Genomic DNA, 25,215 nt, shown 5'->3' with positions numbered 1-25,215 from the left:
ATTAGCGCTGTGTGTGAAACCATTTATTCGCTGCCTTGTAATTAATTGTGAGCGATACTATTCAATTACTCACAAATTTTTGCCACTTCCTCCTATTATCACCTTCCTTTTATTAGACTAGATTTTCTATTATTTGGAACTATTTAAATTAGTGCTGTGTGAGAAGGCATTTATTCATAGCTTTGTAATTAATTGTGAGCGACATTATGTACACAATTACTCACAAATTTTTGCCACTTCCTCCTATTATCACCTTCCTTTTATTAGACAAGAATCTATATTGAAAATTTCTTAGATGTTGTATGGGACGCAGTTTAGAATAATCTTGTTTTCCTTTTCCTGAATATTAATAAAATACGGTGAAGTATATGCATACAAAGCTGAGATGAATTAATAGGAGACGTTCAATTGCAACCTTTGTGTTTATTTAAGATTTTAAATGATTTCCCACGTGACAAAGTATTCAAGAATGTGCACACAGTGGGCTTGATATTTTGGTTTGGAGCCTATTGAATTACTCCAGCAATGATGACTAGGAAAAATGATTTACAATAATCTGCAACCTTTCCCTACCATTAAACAAATTTGTTTACAGTATACTAAATATCTCAGCTAAAAGAAAATGCAATTTCTGGTAGAAATTGTAACAAACATCGTGTACGACTGCTTCGTTTTCTGAAAACGTTATTTCGAGAAAATATGGATCGGAAAGGTAAAAAGTTGAATGTGCGAAGCCGATGCATGAACTTCGTCAACGATCATCTGCGGAGAGAATGATCAACTTTCATCAAGTTGCAAGCCTTTATATAGATTTTAAGATACTTCACGTCAGAGTGGGGCACGCACCAACCAGTTTCATAATTAGATACGCGAATCAAAAGAAAAACATTTCGAATGATGTGCTCGATACAACCTGTCCGCAACACAAAGTAGCAGGAACTTTTCACGTTTTTCGTGACATAATATGAAACTGAAGCACGTTTCCTGTATAAAAAATCAGACACATGTTTTCTGGGATCCCTGTAACGAAAGACTTTATCGGGATCGATGATCAATTACGTGAAAATTATAGTAAATTGTGACAAAAACATGGACACTTAGTAATCTACACGAAGCTGACGAAAGGGACTAACTTCCTCATTACAAGTTTCTGCGAATCATTACTCAATTATATCATCCATATTTTTTACTGGCATTTTAAAGATAATTGCTTGTCACTAAAACGAACCTCTTTCCCTAATGATGTAATAATATTATGTTACTTTTCATATGCTATATATGCATATATTAAGTAGGCTATAGATCCTTAAATAATCACATTTTTTCAAGAAGAAATTTAAAAGATTTACGATGAATAAGAAATGATATCTAGTTTACTGACATACGACTTATAGGATGACACAATATTCTACAATTGAACGGTCCATGGGAAAAGAATTATATATTATATATTATATATTATATTATATATTATATATTTAAATTGATATATTGACACCTAATCATGTCAACAAGTTGACAATATTGCTATGATATTCTTAAATTTTGTTAATGTTTTCACTGTTTTATCTTTATGCTTTGATCCAAATTTTCCAAGGACCACTGATAACAATCGACGACAATTATTCTGATAATTTTCCACATAGGAAAAAACAGTTCAATTTTCAATTTTCTCAAATTGAAGAAAATTTGGCTTTCAAATTCAATTTTCTCGTTTAAAAAAAAAAACGAATTGTATAAAGGCTCTTTCCACCAGTTACGAAGGATCGATTATGTACCGAGGACCACTGATAACGATCAATTATCCTGATTCTCATTGGACTTCCGGTCCGTTCATCCTCGCGCCCGTGGATCGGTCCGATCGAGCAGGCTCGGGGCCAGCGATCGTCGACGATCCCTCTCTCGAGGATCACTCGCCGCAAGAGAAAGAGAAAGAGGAGACGAGAGGACGGAGGCTTAAGTGTAGCGTGGAGGTGGCGCCAGGCCCCTCCTTCTAATAAAAGCCGCTCACTAAGCTCCGTTACACAGACAGTCACAGAAAAGCCGACGAGAGCAGGAGCCGCCGAGAGCTCCTTTTGGGTCCTCTTTTTCGAAGCGGTTTCAAAAAGTTAGTCGAGTGACGGATTTAATAAACGGTGTGTGGTGAGTTCCTCGACAAGCCGACGAGTCCGTCCCAGTGACCGGAAATGGGACGCACGTGGCTTCCGGTGACCAGTGGGGAAACTGTCGGGCACCCTAGATTCTGAAAAAAATTATTCAAAATTTCTAAACTTCCTCGAAATTCATTATGCGAAGCTCTCCCGAACGAATGTTGGCTTTATTGCAGAGGGAAACGAGCTACGATGTTTGGGATCGACTTGCCAGTGACTTCTTGCAAGATTGAAATACACTAGATTACGAATTTTATACAAATGAAGGTCGAAAAACGAATATTCTAGTCACTTTCAGATGACCAGCGTACATTTGAGAATATATTTTATGTAAATCAATTTGGAGTTTTGGTTTTAGCAAGATCATGAAGGGTGACGGTCACCGGTGACCGTCGTTGGAGTTCTAGTTCGGATAAGAGACATACAAATTTTTTGTTGTAATTCAATATTGTAATTAAATTCTAGTTACGCATTATTTTTTCCTTCGTTGAGATGTAGGACAATTTAAGTGGCTTGGAATCCGAGAAAATATTAACACAAATAAAAAATCTCCCCCTAAATCTATTAACAAATTTGTTCCAATCATACGAATACAATTTGTGCTAAAAAATATCCCTTTAGTTCAATATTGCTGTGTGTTCCAAGCAACTTCTACCAGCGCAGAAAAAGTTGTAAAGGGTGTAATTAGAAAAGTGTAACTGAACGTCACTAATGCAAGTGATCCTAAGCCCTCGGCAAAAATATTTTGGCAACCAAGCTACGCAGTTTTAAGAGTTTTAAGAAATTTTTAAAGCCACTGGAAATGTCCTTTACAACGATCCTTCGTGCAGATTTTTTATCGCACGTTACCAAGGACTTGCAAACTAGTTCTCTGGAGGTTTGCCCGTCAGTTTCCTGCGTGCACGGTGTCCATGCATGCTCCTCGGGTTCATGTTCGTCGCCAGTGTGATTCGCGAGCCAAGATTCTCAGTGAAAATGATCGGTGTAGTGGTTCTCGGCCGAGAACGACGGGCTCGAGGAGAAAATCGAAACACGCGCGGCAGCCTCTCGCGTCCGTGTGGAAAATCGGTTTTCCACATCGCATCTGGACATGTTCCCCGAGGACGCACGTGTTCGCGTGTTGTTTCTCTTCAAGTTTCGACATTGTCTCTCGTTGCCCGCGGATCAGAAAATAGTCCCGCTATTTTCTGCTCCCTCGGGGAGAAAGGTTCGACAGCTGTCACGGTCCTCTCCTTTCTCCGTTGGATATGAAAAGTGTAGCTAATTTTCTGCCGCTGTCGCTCCACGACCTCGAAAGTAACTTGTGCGATAGTTTTCGGTCGGCTGCCGACTGTATCTCTCTGGAAAGCCTGAGAAAATCCTCGCAGGATTAGACGAACGCCGCCGAATTTCTACGTGTGGCTGCGTTGGACCTAATTCTTCGTTCATAGTCGATCGGTACCACTCCGGTGACGCTGTAAATATTTTTCTGGTCGAAGATACGTAACTACACTATGTGCAGTTAACGATTAATCATTACCATGAATAGTGTTCTTATTATTTTTCTTTTGGCAGAAATACGTAGCTAAACTAGACTTAGGGCATAGTTCACAATTAATTGATACCATGAGGAAATATTTCTTTTTGTCGCAGCCATGTAGCTACACTAAGCTCAGAGCACGGTGCATAATTGTTTAACACCATGAAGAATGCTGTATTTTTGTTGTATATCAATTATTTAGTATTTATTTTGAATTCAGGATTTAAATGGTTCAGATTGGGCCATTTTCTGCTACATGTATTTTTTTTTTTTTTAAGAATGTTGCTGGATATACGTATATATAGGTAATTTACAGTCCGATTTCCGCATCGGGAGACGAGCAATTAATTGAAATTGCTAATAGCCGACCTCCAACGGGCGATCTTGCACCATCGGTTAGGGGACGCGCGTGCTGAATCTCTATTCGCTGGCAGTGTCGCCACCATTGTATTCCGGCTGCCTGCTACTGCAATTATAGACCCGTTTCGGCGATCGGTCGTTCTGCAATACCACTTGAATTTCTAGTTTGCTCTGTGCAGCGCGCCAGGAAAACTAATACGATGTCAACAGGTGCTCGAAGATGCCTCGGAATGTCTGTCGATTGGAAAACACTTGGAATCGCTTCCCCGATTCACAGTAACATTCCTCGGCAAAAATCGATTCTCTAAAACGCCCCTGTGCAGTAAAATCATTTCAAAATCAATTTCAAGCTGATTAGTTACTAAATATTCTCGAGCGAATGCAGACTCTATCGATCTAAATAGCATCCAATTGAATTGTGAGACCACGGGGCAGAAACATTTTTAGCTGAACACGTTCAATTAACTTGGAAGCGGTCCAGTGAATATTGCCAAAGTAGCAAGTTACAAAAATTCTCAGTTGAATACGCAATAGATTGAATTCATCCAGAAGAGATTTATTTTGTTGTCAAAGGAACAAGTTACAAAAATTCTGAGTTGAATATGGACATAAAGAAAATCAAAGTAGATACAATTTTTACCTCGAGAATGTTTAACTAAACATCTCTAAACTAAACAGAGTCTAGATTGCAGAGCGCGGATCGAATCGATTGAAGAGGCTATTTTCAAAGAATCTGTTTTTTGGGCAGAATTTTTTCGAGTTCAAGGAGATAGCGAATTTTTCGCGACGTCTCGGACGTAACAGATAATGGACCGGTAATTGGCAGGTCGATTGTGAGAGGCGGCAGTCCATCTTTCGCGGAGAATCTCCGGCGTCCGAGATGCCGACGGCATTCTCGACTTTCATTCGGTCGAAAGTGATAGTTTCGAACGTATCCATGCTCGAGAAAGGGGAGCCATTGCTCGATCCCCTCCCGAGGATCGCACACTCGTCTTTGTCTCCTCCGATTCTTCTGACCGGTTTCCGGTCCATCAGGGAGCACGTAGTAACGCACCAAGCGGACCTTTCTCTTCGTCCGGCCTTGTCGAAATTTTTGCTCGACAACGAACAAAACACACTGACGACATTATGCTTCTTGCAGATACTCTTCGAGGCAACATGAAGTCCACGGTCATCATCCTAGCAGCACTCTGCGTGGCTCTGGTCAGCTCGCACCCGCTTCCCGAAGGAGAACGCCTTCGATCCGAGGTAAGAGAATGAGGAGCATGATCGACGAACGAAATTGACATTCGAGATGAAAATTTATCGAGTCGCTGCTGCAATTTTGTATTCGACTCGACGTCCACCTTGACGTTACAGGTGTCCACTAGTATTTTCGATCAATCGGTTGATTGTCGAATAGGTTTACAAAGGTTTTCAGTGGGATGCAAGCAGTGTTGCATAGTTCTAATGTTTGAAGTTGCGATATAGGGTAAGGGACATTACTGTGGGCGTACCGATTACTGTGCCTATATTAATTACACTTATTTTTGAAACACAATGAATATTGAAAAAGAGATATCTAACAACTATATTAACTAATTTCAATGAAAAAATTTAATATCTCTTTTTTAACATTCATTATGCTTTAAAAAGAAGTGTAATTAATATACGCACCCGCAGTAATTGGGTCGCTTACCCTAGTGTGAACTGAATTGGACGCGTGTTTTTCGTCGTAGGCTTTCGTTGTTGGCGGAAGAGATTGTGTTATGGCGATTAGATTGCCCTGTCTCACCGCAGCACGTGTCTTTTATGACTGGATAGTTTTTAAGAACGTTTTGTGTTCGTTTTAACCTGGAAACGTTGTTTGTCTTGTGCGGTGGGCGTTCAACCTTTCATTGTTATGCATTTTACAAACAGACAATGTTTTCTGAGGATTTATGTCTGTGTTACGACAGTAGATGTCTTAGATAAATCTCAGTGACTCATTGTAGATTTCTTGTTTTGCAATTATTGAAGACGTAGCGTAGGTGCTTTTCCAGATAATTATTCTTTAATGCTAACAATTCTGTTTTATATTTATAGAAGAGAATATAGTCTAAGCATTTTGAGTTCTTCACACTTCCGTCGATAAAGATTCTTTGACAGAAACTATTTACGTTAGAAAGTAACAAGAAAGAATTTTTAACATTTTAAAGATGGTATCGACAGTCTACAAAATTCTCCGCTTCACATCTTTCTTTCAAAACCATAAGAATGTTCAAAGAAAGGCGCGCTGCAACCACAATCTTCAGCTGAATCTTCTTTAATCTTCAAAGAAACGTTTTGCCGAGGTCAAATCAATTCATGCATCTTGGAAAAGAGAAGCATTCCCAGTACTACTACTGGTACCAATTAACAACGAACAACGAGTCAGGTCCAATCTAACGATGTATCTCGAAAATGTTCGATTGGAGTAGCATTGCTTGTAATGCTAATCAGCAAGGAATTACAGATAGTGCCCAATTTAGAAGCCAGTTACTTCTACCAACTTTCCCCTATTTGTATCGTGGCACCTTCATCCTCAAATACCCAAACAAATTCTTCAATTTCATGAGCAGTCAGTAGAAAGGTCATTCTTTAAATTTTCCATGCTCAATTTTCTCAAAACAGAATGCCACTATATACAATACAATATCATCGATTAATCCCTCGATTAATCAGTGTAGAAACAGTTAATTAGACTTATCAACTACTCAACTATCAAAGTCCCAAAACTCTTGAATTTTACATGCTACTAGAAAGACTTAAATTCTCCGTACCCAAGTGTTCAAAATAAAATGCCAGTACAGTAAAGTCTTGATCTAAGCCGAACGGAGCTACACGATCTTAGTCAGTTCCCCTATCCCCTCCACTGGGGGTATACCTCGCGAGGGGCCAAGAAGTTCGGAGCTGTAATACGATACCGGGTCGGGTATATCGGTGTGAACCACTACTAAAGCAATTACAAAACTTCTTTATTTTTCATTATTTTTCTATGGGACTTTCACCAACTTAGCATTTTTCTGATTAAAATGACAATAAACGTATTTAGTGGTTTAATTGACGGTATGTCACAAGGAAATAGTAGCCCTGCACGATCTATGTCACATCACGGACGCGAGGACTGGGCTTAGATCAAGACTTTACTGTACATACATACAGCTGACCTTTCGAAGTCGGTGAAGTATTAATTCGCACGAGAACAGAATATTGCATAACGATCCCGTAACGATCGCTTTCTCTGTGTCACTGGGCTAGCACGATCGTCGAATCATTCGAAAAATGGGGAACTCCGGAATCGGAGAAAGTCCGGTTTAGGGAGAAGAAAATTCGCCATCAAGCGACAACCGCGACCGGTTAATTGCGAAGATAAAGCCAGCCGAGGAGAGTTCGTTGCGAATCGTTGCGAAAGTTCTCGGCTGGATTTCGTCGTCCGAAACGGTCGTTCGCCGTCGATCGTTGGACCGAGGCGATCGATTCGGTGACCGGAGATGATATTTCACTTTCGACGGAGTGCTCTTTCACTCGGGACGAGTGCTACGACCTCGGCGAACCATCGCGTCGCGAAACTCGCGATTATTCTCACTTCTCCTTCTTTCTCCTCTTCGATTCGAGGTCTCCGATCCGTCGACAGGATCGTTTAATGCTTTGCGACTCATGACGCGAGTCGTGTTTCCTGTCTAACGACAAGCGTTCGCTCTCAGCGACGTTTTCGCCCGACGAATTCGGCGAATCATTGAGTCATCCGGCGACCTTCGATCATCCTCGGAAGCGTTTATTGTTATTGAGGTGCCGGTACAGGCAATTCCGATGCGGTTTTGAGCGTGGTACAGTCCAACGAAAATACGGGACGGCAGACCGGCTCTCTTCTTCGGTACCCGACACTTTCACTGGCCGCGAACACTCGCTCAAGCTACACCGGACACTTTCTTCGCTCGATCGATGCCCAATGGAAAGCGCGTGCGTGAGCGTGCACGCGTGTTCCAACCTCTCTCTGATCTCTGATTCTTGGGGCACACCGTCGGCGCCAGTGGTTCCCAAACTTCGTTTTCGTAAACAGCTGAGAAAACGAACAATTCTGCTCGTTTTCCGAGGCGAATAGTGATGTCATTTCTTAGGAGTCCATACTTTTAGGAGGATTTTGCGTCACTGTCAACTGTACTTTTCTTTTCTTTTTTTAAAATATTTTTACCTCTGTGTGATGGTATTTCAGAAATTTGTTAAACGAATCTTCAAAGATTAATACCACTAACATTACCAAGTCTGTGCTGCGTAATAGAAACGGAACGACTGAATTGATTTAGAGTTTGTGCGATTTTTATCTCAACATCTGCTTGGACGAAGAATTGCATTCAAATATTTCGAATGGGAGTATCGTTTTAATTTCAAGAATTACAAAATCAAATATTTCAGACCGGTCTATTTGACCGGCGCTGGTTCGGTGTTAAGTTCGAGCGCAAACGCTGCGCCGCCATAGTCCCGGGAGACTTGAACGCGCGTTACACAGTGACACAGTAGCCCCGGAGACTTGAACGCGTGGTCGAGCGCTTCTAATCTCGATCGTTCGACGAATCCCCTTATTAATCACCGGTATAAATCGGGGCTAGTCTCTTCAACAATATACGGAGAAAGGTATCCACGATAGACTCTCGAAAGTGGCTTGGAAACGTTTCCTGTATCATCCATAACAGCTCGACTAGTTACCGTAGGATCGATTATTCGAAAGTTCCGATTTCCGATGGGATAATTTCACCGGCGTATGGAAATACAACGAATCGGCAAGAGACTGCGAGCGTAACTGTAACACACGGGAGTATCGTAACAGCTGGTCGAACGTGATTTCAGGGAAAGTGAACCACGCTAACCGGATTGAGCAACGTTTTTAGACGGTCCAAGAGGACCGTTCGAGCAACAATTAATTCGTTCGAACGCTTAGCGTCTTTTGCAACCGGGGTTTTCGTTCGTTTCTTTTTTAACACTAGAACTACCGAACCAGTCAAAATGACTGGTTTCTAATTTTTCCTTCACAATTACTGAAATTATAAAAATGTTTTCATCAGAACTTTTTGAATGAACTTTTTCACTGAAGCGCATGTTAGAATAAAAATGGTATTAGGTTTGGATAGATGTAGTCTTGTCATTATTACAAAGCAATATTCATCAGTTGTATTTATTAGTCGGTAGTTCTGGCGTTAATTGCACGGGTTTTGTCGACTCGAGGTGAACAGAGCAAACAAACGTAACACGTAACCCGGCTCCCGGGAGTCTGTTATAGTAAACTGTAGCGGCACTAATACGGCCGCTCGTCTAATAATACGCAATCCTGACGTTTCAACTCATAACCACGGTTCGGGTTATTGTTGTACGCAACGGTGCAGTTCCGCCGCGCCGTTTCGCGGGACGGTTTCCTTCTATTGCGTTCGGTTTACCGTCGAGCACGTGTTCTCAGCCGATTTCGCGTAATTCGAAAATTGCCGCCCGTAAATCGCCAAACACTCGACGCAGTCGCCGGCGATTATGCAACGCAGTTCGGTCAACGCGTCTCGGACACTTTCAACGAGGTTTCCGGCTAAACAGCGGATCGCACACTTCCTCGTTGCTGGCAAAACGATCATTTCTTACCGTCTATTTAATCTCGAAGAGATTCGTGAACGCTGGAATTCGTGATGGATGCAATTCGTGAACGTAGGGATTCGTAAACGATGCAGTTCGTGCGCTATGAAATTCATGCGCAATGCAATTCATGAGTGATAAAATTCGCGAATGAGGAAATTCGTGATCGATCAAATTGATGAATGAGGAACTTCTTTCGCACGGGTTTTCGGAGGATGAATTTGGGGGAAGTGGACAAACAGACTGCAGGGACAAAGGGAAACTGTTTTCAGGCACTCGATCGGCTGATGGTCGTCGAAGCCGACAACGATGTCGCCCTAAGAAGCAAACGGACGATCGGTATCCTGCGGGAACTCTTCCCCGAAATTTCTCAGGTGAGCCACTGCTGAACAAATGACGCAGTGAAGTCCTGCTGACGGCCAGGATCATTAGAGCCCCCCGTAGCCTTGCGGATCCCACCGACAGGCGCGAATATTTGCGGTGGTGGAGCAACTTGAATGACGTTTTACGCGACTGTCAATTGCAAGTGTCTACAATGCCTGACGAGTCCTAATATTTGAGGGAGAAACACGGATTTTGCACGTTTTATTACCCCTGATAGTTTGTCAGGAGAAATTTGACATTTTATGTTTAAAATCATCATTCGTCTCTACCTTCGTGTTCATTTTTTCCTGATAATTCCTATTCGTTCTAATAGACTTCTGGCATCTATTTAAAATATTCACATGTGCCTATCTTCGTATTCATTTATTTTTACCCAAATTTTACCCAACCTACAATTTTTATTTATATTCTCCTGTCGACTGTTTAAAATTTACATACGTCCCTACTTTAACAATTACAAAAATAGTATAATTTTCTTCAGGATCCATCTAATTTTGTCTAATCAATTATTTACCGTCCATAAAATATGCAGAACCTGTTTTCCTGCCTGAAATATTCGAACTACGCCAAGCATAGATTTTTCTAATTGACAGTACGCGTTCACTGACAACAATTGACACTTCCATGTGGGATCCTGAATCCTTCGAAATCCCGGAATCGTCGGTCGATCCAATTATACCCGCATAAGAGGACTGTGGGCGTCCTCGAGATTGTATCGCAGCAGATGGGGAAACCGTAGAGATATATCATAATACTAATTAACTGGCGGGCATTCGCAGACAATTAGAAGTTCGTTGATTCCTAGAAAATTTCATTTTTAAAAGCGGAAGCGAGTAAAAGAGATTCCACGGATACGTCTTCCAGCCGAGGAGAGAGAGAGAGAGAGAGAGAGAGAGAGAGAGAGAGAGAGAGAAAGAGTTCGTTTCTTTATTAGTCAATTAATAAACATGAACGAGCCTCTCCGAGTTAGGGTGTATATACAAAATGCAGAGAACGTCTCTCGATAGCCGAGGAGAAATTGTTCACACCGAATTGGCATTCTTCCCAAGAAAGTTGCGCGTTCGATTCTTCAAATGCATTCGGAATTTCTTCCGCGCGTCAAGCCGCTTGCGCAAACAATAATAATTATACTTCGACTTTATTATACACACCGGTAATGTGTACGCAACGTCCGTAACCCAGACACTTATGGTTGGCTGTGGAAAGTATGGAACGTTTTAATATTACAGCTTCTATATTGGGTTGGCTGTGAGATCTTATTCCATGTTTCAAGACATAAATGAAAATTTTATTTTGTCTCATTCAACTATCGTGAGATTTGTATAGACTGTGGATTTTATGCATCTGCGACAAAAGCGAACCGATCAAAGACAAAATTGAAAGACGTTAAAAGAATTTAATACTGTTACATTAGTTTCGGATTATTAAAATTGTTAACAGAAAAAATGTACATTCATTTAGCTTCCGTTTCTCACAATCGAGTTGGACAATTTCAATGTTGCACAAAGATCCACAATTTATATGTTAATATCGCCAATTTTATTCAATTGTACTATGCTATGATATAAGAATATTATGAACAGCATTGTACTTATTCAAAACAGAATAGTAGAACCTCGATTATCTGAACCTTATCTAAATTCTATGTCGTTCCAACGAGATATATAATTTCGTATATAAAATGGTCAAGTTGAGACGAATTATACTAGCATCGTAAATGAATTCGCTCTACTATTCGGAATATCAATGACTCTTCGATTAGAGAAGATAATGTAGTAACATCACAGTGAGTACTGTGTCATTACTGGACTGGAAAGAAAAATAGCAAGATTTTCTAGCCAATCCAATATTAACTGACATGACAAAAATAATATACCTACAAATTCAATGTTGCAACAACGTTGCGCAAACTACAGAACAAGTGACAGTTTACAATGTCTTTGCGCGGTACTAATAGCAAACAGACTTTTTACAATGTCTTACGATAATAGTATAATAACACTGAAGAGACGGTACGATGATAACACTAAAGAGAGACGGTACCAAATTTAAATGCTGACGGACGTTGAGGTACACCTGATCGGTGCCCAACGGAAGATACAATCTCGATCAAATCAACCTAAAAGCACTGTCTTCCAACACGATCCTCGCATCGATCGTTCGACGGTCATTCTCCTGGTCTCCCAGCACGAACGACAACAATCTCGATAACCTTCCATCGAGTTAACCTTCTGTAGACAACACGAAGGCTAACACCATCACATTCATCGTTCTCAAAAAAAAAAAAAAAAATAAAATAAAATAAAATAAAAGCGAAATCGGTCCTATAAACGAGCACTCGATGTTGAATTGGACCTGCAAGAACACGATCCACCGACAGAGAATCGCCAATACTAGATCCGAAAGTATCAGACCCGGTCCTCCATAGATCCTCGATATCGTCGTCCTCGAGGTGGAACGAGCCAGGTGCATTTCGATCCAGCTAAGAGCCGTTGTTTTCTAGATGATCGAACAAAAGGTGAACTCGATAGTCGCGGAGGTGATCCGAGTCCTCGGGCCTACGTTGCTGCAGAATTTCCTCGGGAATAACCAGTCCGGCGGCGAAGGACGCGGGTCGAATGACGGGTCGACGGTGACCGCCGCGTCGCCATTCGACGACGACGACGACGACGACGAGGACGCCGGGTTCAAATCGACCAGCTCGAACGGCTCTAAGGTCTCGATCTCGTTGCCGACATTCCCGCCGGACGAGGACGAGGACAACGAGACGACGAACAACTCGTCGACCACCCCGGGTCCGCAGCACACCGTGCCCACAACCGACAGCACCCAAGACAACTCGCTGGCGTGACCATGTCGCGACCAGCTCGGTAAAACCTTGGAGGTCAATGATCCAGCGATCGTCAACGATCGTCGCGTGACGAGGATTGACACCGCGCAATCGGGACTGCTGCGGCAGATTCTTCTTCTCTTGTGCACTATTCTTCTATCGTCTGCTAACTCTCTTCATCTTTCTACTATGTTCTGTGTTATCTCGTCTGTCACGCCCACGTTGTTTCTCTTTGTGTTTCTATCTCTCTGTGTCTTCACATCGTCTTCAGAGATGCCGAAGGATCCGTCGAAGGATCATGAAGCTGCGACTGTCGAAGGTTCTCGACAGCTTCCTTCTTTTCTCGCTTTCGACTCATCACAAGCTTTAGCGAAGGTGATCTTTGACTGAGATCGTGGTCGATCTCAGACGACGGAGGACGTCGACGACCTTTGCTGCGAACGAAACGTCGACGAGCCTTCGCCTCGAACATTCTTTCACCGATCATTGACTTTCTCTCTCCTTCTCTTGTTGTACGGTTTACTCTGTTGGCTTTCTTCCGGGCGAGTGATCCATCTGTCACCTATCATCGTTGATGTTGGAGGGGATGTTCCGTCAAGCGGTTCGAAGGCTTTCGAATGTTCCGAAGCGAATAATATTGATTTAATATTGTTGAGTCGAAAGTGTTCGTGGAGGTGTCGAGAGGAGTGAATGAGATTGTGATCGATGAGCGAACAGTGCTCTCGATTTAATTATCAGTGAATACAATGCATTTCATACAAGGCTGCTTTGGCTGCTTTGGCAACCCTGGATGTACACCGGAGTTGTTGCCATACGATTCCCAATGAATTTGGACTTCTGATTCACTGGTATAGCAAGCTATACTGTACTGCAATAGTGGACTGCATTATTGAAATATAAGATTTATATCGTGCTTATGTTAAACAGCATTAGAGAAAGAATGTTTATTTGCAACTAACTCAACGCAATTGTAACGCATGAAATTTTCAATTGAATCAACAAGAAAGAAGAATTTCGAAATGATTAAAATCTTGTTAGTGTCTTATAATTTTGTTCGCGTGAAGTTCCATTATTTTTATTCAAGGTGAAAGTCTCTTGCATCAGACATTTAATTTTTCTGAAGACGTTGGATACAATTAAATGTTCTGTTTCACATAAAATCCTGTTTAATATGCAAGCAATATTAAGCTCATATTTCTATCATTTTCAGTGTCTCATAATCTTGTCCACTAGTGTGTACTATACTAAATTTGCACTTATGTGTTTGCTTTGGTTTTTGGATTTTTTGACCAAAGGCACCAGCAAGACGTGCGCGCAAATTCAGCATAGTGTAACATAGTTTGGCTTAACTTTCCGGCGGATCCAAGATTGGAAATCGTTCGCTAATTGAGTAATCTGGTTCATTAGCGCTTCAGTTTGTCCAACTAATAAAATCGTCGGCGCGTTTCCCGATCACGAGACATCGCGAGAACACGCGCCACCTAATCTCTGTTCCGCTCGATCGCCATCGAATCGAAGAAACGCTCGAACGCGTTCCTAACCGCTATCTTGACAAACTATAAGTAGAAATCGCTGACAATGAATAGCTGTGAACGCGGAGCAAGTTGCGGACTGAATGCTCTTCGAGCTGCTTGGACGAGGAGCTCGCGAGTCGTAAATCGTGGTGCAAATTGAGGGAGAAATTCGTTCAACGTAAAACGGAAAGCAGGATTAACAAAATCAGCATACCTCTACATACAGTCGACCGGGTGTACGCGACTTTGATAACCAACCATACTGTTACGGCTCATTTGCTGTTTCTTGATGTTTGTAAAAAATTTCTGTTGCAAAGTATCTCCGAGATAACACTGAATTTCATTTGCTGTATTAATCGTTTCAAACAACAGTGCGTTCTAGGCTAAATTTTATTGATTTATTGGCTATGCTTATTTTATTCTTTCTTGGCTGTACAACCGTCCAAATGCATAAAATTGCACCTGCTAAGAGGTAATAAAATAATTATGAGAATATAACGTTCAAAGTAGAAAGTTCTGTAAAATAATTAAAATTACATTCCTTTCACTTTAACATACAAAGGAAAGGTGGATTCTGAAATTAGGTACGTAATGCCAACTTTTCTGCTTACTATGAACCTTGAACAACTTTCTTGACCGATTCGTACCACGATTTTCGCACAAGTTCCTCTCGAAGAAGTTTTATTCCTGGCGATCGATCGGTAGCGATCCGGGAAGAGGTACGAGGAGATCGATCGTGGAACTTCTGTTTGCAGGACGTGAACCCGGAAGCGGAGGACAGAGTGAACGAGGTGGCAGCAGAGTCGCAGAACAACGAGGTCAAAGTGCAATTCGCGGACGAGGTGCCCAGCGACGCGGCGCCGTTAACACCGTTGGACGAGGTGGAAACTGAAGATGACGAGAACAGGAACAAGAGGTTCTTGAACTTCGGATTTGGCGGTTCCTCTGGTGGTTCCGGAAGCGGCGCTGGCTCCGGCAACTTCCTCTTCGATATAATCAGGGTGAGTTTTCCGCAATCGTGGAGAATACGCGATTTCGTTCGATTTTTTGGCGAGCGTTGAGTGAAAAGTGGAGAAACCTTCGAAAATCTTCGAAAACCTTCGAAAAATACGTTTCCTTAAAGTAGAAGTAATTGCAACTATCCTACTTCATCCTGGGTCTATGTCGACCCAGAATACTAAAGGCTTCATCCACTTATCTAGTGGATGACGAACTTGTGCATAATTTATGTTTACTGTCTCTGAGGAGGGGATTTCATTTTCTTGGCCCCAAAGCTACCAATAAGTTTCGTTTTCTTTACGAGAAACAAATGCAATTAACGGATCTGAAACTTTGCGCGTATTTTTGTTACACTTTTTTATCATATAAAAATATGGTTCTATATCGTTCGTTGACTAGGACGTTCCTCACAATTGCTTCACTGCAACAGCGCGTAAAGATACAGTTAATGTTTGACCTACAATTAACAGAAAATAGTATTTTCAAGAAGTAATAATTGTTCAAACAAAAGACATACCATACTTCGAATTTTCTGGTGAATCATTTCAAAGTTTGCAATTGCAATTCCCTCGTATTCGTAACTAGGTTAACTTGCTCAGAAAAACTGACTACAAAAAATGGGAAAAATTCATAGAATGGATGTAGGTTCCATCGTCTAGGTTACACGTGACAACCGCGTTGATCGTTGATCGCACGGTTCACCTAACGCACGCCCTTTCCCCTCGGCCTGGAAAAAAGGAAAAGGAAACGAACGATAGCGAAGCACAGCTCTGCGACAAAGATCGGTGACGCTCGACTAGATCGGTAGATCGTTCAATATTCAAGTAAGAGGCTGGCACGGAACGGCAAGGGCGCCTACTCGAGCCGCCGGTGAAAGTCTTGGACCGAATTGCCGAGCCGTGTACCGATCGCCTGACGTCCCAAGGTTCCTGACCTAGCCGCGACCCGACCTCGCGGACAATTATCGAGCCAAAGGTGCAACTTTTTACCTCTTGAACCGCAAGAAAAGCGCTACGCTACTCGCCGAAGAAGTTCAGACTTTCGCGATAAAAATTTGATAAGAATCTCTCCGAAGAAAACCGATGTGTCTGGAATCTGATTTGTTCTAATTTCAATGAGACACTCTTAATTGCCCTAACGAAAGCAACAACGGGAGAGTCGGTCCTAGAAAGTAATCGGGACAACGCAGAACGCGTTCGGAATCCTGTTTCCACAATAATAACGCGAAGATTATTAGAGATTTCTCCTGTTTTATTCAACGGGAACGGGTTGCTCGGATAAAGTCCACGGCGATTCATTGTCCACGAATGTTTGCTGCAGCTGCATGCACGGCAATGCGGCTGGTCCATTCGAGTCGAAACTGGTCCGTGGACGGTGGCCTTTTATAGAGCCAGAAATCTACTGTGCGTTCTCTTAACGTCGCGGGGCTCATTGGATCGATCTCCTCTCGAAAAATCGTCGAGGCTCATGGCGAAGACCAGTCTAGGCTTAGCAACGTTAAACTTCATTCTTTAAATTCCAAACTTCATCCTTCATTATTTGACCTTTGTGTCAAGAGCCAAAATTTTCTACGATGCACTTTTGGAGGTTACTTTCGAATAGGTCAGGTTTTGGATTCTTAACCCCTTGCCCTACAATAGCGAGTCGGACTCGTGATGAAGATTCTGAACAGAGTCTAATAAACGTGTATGTTATTAAATTCCTTCGAACCGAGATAAAATTTTATTTTGTTGTAGTTGATATATATATATATCCTTTGGAGAAAACATAGGCATATAATAATATAAACTATCTTTTCTTTTTCTATGAAATTCAGAACGGTGAAGTATCTCTAATCGTTATAATCACAAAATAAATAGTAGTGCAAGGGGTTAATGGTCTCTCGATACCTTGAATGAAATGTAGCATAAGAGGTCAGTTCGCGACAAGGTATTGACAACATTTTAGGGTAGCGTTCCGCAAAGAAACTACTGTGCGTGCCGCGCAAGAAGTCTCGTGAAAGGAATGCGGGGCTGATTGGTCAGCGTGGAAGGGGCACGCCTCTAGCTGGTCCATTGGCTACAGCGGTTGCACGTGCTACGTAGCGTGTGACGTCAAAGCCTAAGCATTGGCCTACTGGTTCGTCAACGTGCCCCCTTTGACCTTGTGCCGTCCCGCGAGACTTCTTGTGAGGCGCGGACAGACACGGACAAACTTGTAGTCACAGTATTGAATAAGGTTTCGCGTGTTCAAGGATCCCTTTGTCATGGAAAGTTGCTTGAATCTGTTCTAAACCCACGGCCATCCACTTTTCACTCAAGAAAAAGTAGCGAAATTAACGATCCTCAATCAATGAGGATACTCGATGATCCTTTGAATGAAATGTAGCCTGAAGGGTCAGTTCACGACGAGGTAACGATAACATTTCAGGATATCGTGCTGCAAAGAAGCCGTTTAGTTCCCCACAAACTGACAAACTTGTAGTCACAGTATTGAATAAGGTTTCGTGTATTCGAAGGTCCCTATGCTAATCAAAAGTGGCTTGAATCTGTTCTAAACCCTCGACCATCCACTTTTCACTCAAGAAAAGCAGCAAAACTAACGACCCCCCCCCAAATAGAACACCGAATATTAATAATCCGATGAAAATGTACGATGAAGCAGTAAGATGGCGTAGGAAGGCGACCGAATGCAGAAGACAAGCGTGATGTCCATCGACTATAACGGTTTTTCAGCCGGTTTTCAGGGCCCGGTGACGACGCGGGGGGATGCGGTGCGATCGGCCGATCAGCACGAGAGCATGATCTAACACCCCGAAACAGTCAATGACAAAGCAAAACACACAAAAAGTCAGGCTACAACCCAGGAGCGGATCAGTAAACGAAAGTTCTCGTCTCTGTTCTCGTTTAGCAAGCGGCCGACGGGGCGGCAAGAGCGGCGGGCACGGTGTACCGCGTGGTGGCAGGTACGCAGAGCCTAGGGCTCGGCTTAAGCGCCTCCCGGGACTTGGGCCCGGCTCCCCAAGATGCCGCCCCTGCTGCCCCAGCTGCTCCAGCTGGTTCCTCCACGACGGGATCCTCGAGCAACGCACCGGCCGCGTCAGGAGCCGGCAACCTACCACCGGTACGCCAATCCTTCCGAGCAGAGCCGAACGGACACTGCCGACTGCACTTATCACTTATCACTTATCTCCTGGTGAACGGGACCGGAACGGGCTCCTGACGTCTCCAGATCCTCGGTTGGAACACCATTCTATTCCGACGGAGGATCGACGAGATCGAGCCTCGACGGATCTTCGTTTATTCTGGCTTCTTTCACTTCAACTCTCTTGCTGCCAGATTGGTGGGATATGCTAAAATTGCCAGGACCGATTTGATGGTTACGTTCTCTCGAAGGAATCAAATCGGCCCTTGACAGTTTTCCCATAAACACCTGGGGCAGACAGATGGGCCCGTTGGCAGCAGAAGGGTTCATCTTGCTTCTTCTTCTTCTTCTTCTTCTTCTCCTTCTTCTTATTCTTCTTCTCTCTTTCTCGTAGACTCTACGTTTCTGCTTCCTTTCACTCACACGGGGGCTTCCGGTTGCGAATACTTCTTTCGAGGTCCTTGCAGAGTTGATTGAAGGGTTTAGGCGAGGATGTCGTTTGCTTTTAGCTGGGTACTGTCTTTCCCTCCCGTTACGTCGCGTGAGAGGGTGGACGTAAATGTCAGGGATTGAAGGAGATTAGTTTTTCTTTGCTTTTGAAGTTTGTCACAATGTTTCTTGAAAGCCACTGATCCAAATTGTTATTTATCTCGGGGTGGGTATCGAGGGACCAGGTATAGAAGATGTCAGGGGTTGTGAAAATTAGTATAACTTTGTCTACGAGGTCTACAGAATTTTTCTTGAAAGTCTACAATCAAGATTATCGTTTATTTTGCGGTTCCCTCCATAACGTCGCATCAAGGGGCAGGTCTAAATGTCAGGGGTTGTGGAAATTAGTTTGTCCTTGTCTTTGAGGTCTGCCACAATTTCTGTCGAAGGCCTATTATCAAGATTGGCGGATACTGTAATTCCTCCGTAGCGTCGCGTTAGGGGGCACTCTATTACGATAAAGATTGTCATTTCTCTCGGGGTGGTTCCTCGAAACGAAGTAATTCGCATTTGCAAACTACGGGTCGCGTCCTGAACAGCTCGATGCACCCGTGTGCATACTAGCGTACTAGCTGCACCCGGCTGTGTTTGATTTGCACGACGTATTCCTCGCACGTGGTTAACACCTTGCACGTTCTTTCATTTACTTTTCCGCCTTCCGTTTGTTTAACAACGAACCCGCGAGCATTCCTTCCTTTTCTTTTTGTTTGTCTTTCTCGTTTTGCCTGATACCCCTGTCTCTCATCTGTTCTTCGTCTTCGTCTTCTCTTCTTCTTCGTCCTATTCTCTTTGTTCTCCTTCGCCTTGTTTGTGCATGGACTGCGCGCGCCAGGTTCTCTACGCTTTCGATCGTCTGCGAATGGAAAAGTTCGTCGAAGGACTGGAAAACTCTTGAAGCGAGCGAAAATGATTTCGCGCGAGAACCTGGCGCGCGGTCATCGCGACGCATTATGTTTTCGATCCCGCGGTCATAGTGTGCGCCAGGTTTCGTGATCCAGTGTTGTCACTAATCAACCTTCGTCTGCGTTCTTGACGAGTCACCGAAGAGACACTGCTTTTTCTACCTGAGTGCTAATACATTAGTCGTTAGGACAAGACGGTCCGAGAAACACAAAATTATAATAAACCAGCCTGCTGAAACATAGAACACACAGCATTGAAACAACGTGTCACTGTGTCTATTGACGGTCCAAAATATTTGCACAATCTGACAGCTCTGTGTTTCGCAACTATTGCTTCGGAATCTCTCTCGTCTCAATCATCCTTGCTTATCTTAAGTATACAGAAACATCTTCGATTCGCTATTTTTAAAAGCATAGTGAAAGTTTCTTGTTTGCGAAAGAGACATCAAATATTTTTAGTGTTACTGTTTCGTTAGAGGAACATTAATGATTCGAGCCAACGTATATGATATCAACGAGACATGAGACGTATGAGACTCTAGGACTCGTTGTATACAATAAAGTTGAAGTTGAAAATATTGTGAAATTTATCTTGCTTTTCTTTAACGTTCTCAGTTCAGATTTTCTGAAATGCAAGTTACCGACTGATATTATCAAAGAAAAATATTTTAGTCCATTGATCGACGATTCAGCATGGCTTAAAAGTATTTCATGAACAAGTTACTGCATTCTGAAAGCCGAACGAAGTGCAAGTTCCTGGTCGATATTATCAAATACAAGTACAGTGAATTCTCGATATATGTCAACGTCGTGTATCGTCTAGGTGATCTAACCCGAGCCGTGTTATGTTTACACTCGGTGTCCGAGGCCTGTCGAGCTTCGTGGGTATACTCCGCGGTAGTGGGGATAATTCCGCGACATTTATCATCCAGGTCTTGGCGACATATATAGAGAAATCACTGTATTTTAGTTGTTCGATTGATTATATAGCGTGACTTAAAAATATTTTATGAACGAACAGTATTCCTAAGCTGGTGTTCGTGTTGGTGTTCCCAAAACTGATACACGAACAACCAAATTCTGAAACGAACTTCCGAGGTCCACGCGAAAGATCGACCGTTTCGAGAACAGTGAACAGCAGTTAGCTCTCGGTGACTCGTCGCGAGGTGACCTAATACCGATCATCAGTCCACTAACCGTCCTCCCGGTAAAGATTAACCAGTTGAACCGCGCCAAGTATGCAGCAGCCCCCCAAGTCCGCCTAAACGATCCGAACCACCTCTTTTTCCAATCGTTCCACCCGGCCAACGGTCCCGACGCGACACCGACAACCACCGGCAACCTAAATGCGAACAACTTTCGGCTGACGAGGCACAACTTGGACATCCCGGCCGATTCGACTCGGAATCTCTCAGGGCAGCCATTGATCGATTGCCGATTCTCTCGTTGTTGTGATCTCGTACTCGTCCATTGCACCGTATATACATCTTAGCGGCGTAGCTGTGTAGTTTTGACTCGTTGCTGCTGGAACACGCACCGAACGATGCTGTGTCGGCGCATGATTCAGCTCCCCAAGTCCCCTAATCGTCCAGAAAACAAGCAATACTTTCGGACTTGAATATATTCGAGCGTTGTTCACGGAGCTGAATCGTTTGCGACCGCGCAGGAAATATTCATAGCAAATTGACGTACGTTTAGCTGCTCCAAAACCAGTCTATGACGACCCCGTTTAGGCCAGGTAGGTATCAAACAGCGTGCGTCATGCTGCTATAGTTGTCACAGTAATGTATCGTATCTCTGGGTCTTGGTAAATGTATATCTAGTCTTGATGCACCTGTAGGCTGTCCATACTGCAATCGAAATGATCGAAGTTATAGAAGAATCAAAGACAATTTTCCCTGATACCTAGTCTTACAGTATCGACGAAAATTGTTCAATAAGTATGGACAGCCTAGATCGACCACGAAACAATGTCACGAGCCGAAGGAGCGCACGTAAGGATCGTAGCAGCAAGATCGATGGATCGTAGCCGCAAGTAGGATTCAGGATGTAATAGCACCGTAGTGTCGGGAGCGCTGGAGCCTGGACGTGGAGCTGCTACACACTCTGCAACTTTTGTTACTGTTCCCCGTTTTATTTTTCTCTCGAACGACCGTGCCTGATAGATGCGAAGTAGAGCGAGAGCACGCGCGTTCATGGAACGGATCGATCGGAGATCAATCGAGACGAAGACCGGGTCTACTCTCGGCTGTTCACCTTCACCTGAACGGTGTCGGGACTAACCGGAGGCTATGGTTCTTTACAGCTGGTGGCCGGTAGCGGAAGCCAAGCCAGCGGAGGAGCAGCGATTGCTGGGAAAGCGGAGGATGCGCCGGAAGCGGTGCCTGGACCGGTCACAAGGCTCTTCGTCATTGCCAACAGGGGAATATCGAATCTCATTCAAGATCTCATCCTCGTGAGTACTTTCTTTCATTTTTCGATTTAATTTCTTCTAGTGGGAATTCAAAGTATTTTTCATCGGTGACACACTGGGGCCACTCTTTCGTCTGTGGCGATTGCAGTTTCGTATTTTCGATGCGTATGCAGGATTTTGTTAAGTTCTTGTTCGTACATCGTCATTTTCCATCCGGTTCTAATATTTGCGATTTTATCAGACTGCGGACTTTTATGCGAAGTAGACATTGTCTGCATCAATTGCAAGAGACGCGCCATTCTTTCTGTAACAATTTTAACAAGTAGAACATAGCACATCGATGTTCTTAAATTATTTTAACCTCTTAAGCACGTCGCGCTCGTCCGCGACTCTCTCTCCCAGTACGGCGCGCTCGTCCGCAACTCCGTCTCCCAGGGACGGCGCGCCTGGCCGCGGATGGCGCAAAAGCCACTATAGTGGTTCGTACCGTTCAAACTGATGCTTTCCGCGGAAACCACTATAGTGGCGTACGGTAGTTAAGAGGTTAATCTTCCTACTGTTTTAGATTATACCTACTCATTTGTGTTGTAAACGCATCAAATCCACAGTCTAGTGACACTTCTAGAGTCTATTCTGCTTCTTTTGATACTTGATATTTTACTATTTCTGAAGTATACTTACTATTTTCGATGTAAAAATACATATAAGATCCGGTGACCAAGTTTCAAAATGATATTGCACTAGAGAATCGTTTGCCTAAATACTTTTTAACACGTTAACTGCCACGACAGTCACATATGACTGACAGTGATCTTTGATTAGGTTTAGAAATTCATTTTTATTGTGACATATCCAGATAAACCGAAATTGATTAGGATCTTTAGAATTCAAAAGGGTTAGGACAGCATCCCCTATAACACATTTTAAATTTCTAGTTTCGGTTTCATTCATTAAATTACACTGATTTTGTAAGAATCTCTGGAATCGATTTCTAGCATTTAACGTGTTAAGCATCCTCCCTTTCAAACGCGGGCGACCCAATCGAGTTACTGCATCTTTCATCAGCCGTTAGCTCGAAGTGTGCAATAAAAAGCTCGCAGTCGCCGTTTCACATAACTCCTCGACCCGGCACGTCGCGTCGGCGCAGCGGCATAATTCTCATCCGAGACACGCTGTATCACAGCAATCACTCTGATCGCTATTACGACCGCGGATTTATGGTCCGGATAGCGCAATGTGTTTTCACTTCGGATCGATTACGCAAACGAAAACGATGAGCGAAACGGGAGCGTCTTCCTAGGAGTTGCTCCTCCTGGAAAATCATGGCTTCGAGGAGAGACGGAAGTTGGCGTAACTTCGGGGCACGCGATTTATGATGCTGGTTTAATGCCGCGTTGCTCCCCGGCGCGGAAAAACCCCGAGGAAAGCGATCGCGATCGTGTCGTAACGAAATCATTCGATTTTCTGGCGCCCCCCGCTCGCATAATCGATTTCTAGCCGCCGCCACCAGAATTCGAGCCGAAAGCCACGCTCAGCCGAGTTTCATTTCGCGTGTCTGGATCATTCGTGCGATTATTGTCACGGTGAAAACGATCGCGAGCTCGATCGCCACAACGGGATCGTTATGCAAAACGTATCGTCCACGCAACGATCGACGACGACCACCCCCGCAGAGATCCTCGCGGCGTTTTCGCGGACGTAATCGCGCAAGAAAGTTTCACCTGCGTGCCCGAATCGTTAAGCTGTTGACTTACGTTGTTTATTTAGGCGATCAAGGTAGTCGAATTTCTCTTCCGTTATTCTAGATACGAAACGGTTACTCTCCGTGTCGACAGGTTGAAATTTGACTCGGGGGCCGCCATAGTTTCTTCGCGTGGCTCCTCGATGAAATTCCAGGAATTTCGTCAGACACTTGCGAAATGGCGAATGAATTTCTGAACGATTCGATTTCCTTATAATACATACGTAACGCATACTATACATACGTAACACACGCGTCGGTTGTCGTGAGAGCTTAGACAATCTTTTTGATCGTAGAGATTATTTCGATGGATCGTGAGCGAGATGGGACTTGCTGTGTTGGTTTAACAGAAAGTTTGATTTTGCAATGGCGAGCGTAGTTATGTTGTAATATGAAATCGTAGTAATTATAGGTTTGGAAAGTGTCTAGCTAGAAGACAGAACAAATGTTGAAATGGAATTCTAAAAGGACGATTTGATAATGAAAAGGAAGACTATGTTTCTTATAATAAAAAGAACACAACAAATTCAGTCCTACATTTTGAAAAATATTTTCCACTGAGTTCTTGAAGATCTCAGTTTCTATCTTTCGGACGTCGTTTAAATTCATTTAATCTTGAACGAGACTGTGTGCACACTTTCGAAGCAATTTGCTCCAGCAAAATGTCTACATAGCATACTGGCTAGGAGCTAGGAACTTTCCTAAATGTCCCAGGTGGAGCTCTAACTCGGAAAGTCCTCGAGATCAAATCTAGTCACAATCGTGATCCTCTATCGATCCACGTCACCCTAAACTACGATAAAATTTCCAAGATCTCTCGGACGAGGACATTAAGTAAATTTACGACGGTGCCATAGCGGATTTGTGAATTTAGTGCCACGGTGGATTCAGATAAGTCTAGAAAATCGGAGACGCCTGGTTACGACTCTAAATCGAGAAAGTGTTCTGTCGTGAGTTATGCTTTTCGTCGACCAAAGGTCGCGTGGAAATTTTGCGAAATTATCAGCGGCAGGTCGTTAGATCGAACTCGCCGTGGAACGAGTATCTACGCGCTAACAAAACCGGTTTGGCCTGGGCTAGGTTAGGGGACACGTAGATTTCGACAGAGATTCGCGAAGTCGGATTCAGATTCGCAGGCTGGATCGAGATTTTGCCGAAAGTCGCGCGATCGAGCCGCG

At 43.3% G+C, this 25,215-nt stretch overlaps 1 protein-coding gene across 4 annotated transcripts in view; it reads left to right on the top strand.

The window, feature by feature from the left end:
• The first annotated feature begins 2,016 nt into the window (after positions 1 to 2,016).
• LOC143352538 (uncharacterized) overlaps positions 2,017 to 25,215 on the top strand; it is a 28,779-nt gene continuing 5,580 nt past the window's right edge. Inside the window, exons 1-6 of one of the 4 annotated variants that reach the window (XM_076785127.1) lie at positions 2,017 to 2,135; positions 5,171 to 5,277; positions 9,915 to 10,016; positions 15,126 to 15,371; positions 18,259 to 18,471; positions 22,189 to 22,338. In XM_076785127.1, the coding sequence (XP_076641242.1) occupies positions 5,188 to 5,277; positions 9,915 to 10,016; positions 15,126 to 15,371; positions 18,259 to 18,471; positions 22,189 to 22,338 (801 nt within the window). In that variant the 5' untranslated portion in view covers positions 2,017 to 2,135; positions 5,171 to 5,187. Of the gene's footprint in view, positions 2,143 to 5,170; positions 5,278 to 9,914; positions 10,017 to 15,125; positions 15,372 to 18,258; positions 18,767 to 22,188; positions 22,339 to 25,215 lie in introns of those variants that run through there. The other 3 variants (XM_076785125.1, XM_076785123.1, XM_076785124.1) reach the window with 3 other exon arrangements.

This window comes from Halictus rubicundus, chromosome 3, assembly GCF_050948215.1.
Source record: "Halictus rubicundus isolate RS-2024b chromosome 3, iyHalRubi1_principal, whole genome shotgun sequence".
Lineage (NCBI taxonomy): Eukaryota > Metazoa > Arthropoda > Insecta > Hymenoptera > Halictidae > Halictus > Halictus rubicundus.
The sequence above is the reverse complement of the archived record's forward strand: the minus strand, read 5'-3'. Positions and strand labels throughout refer to the sequence as shown.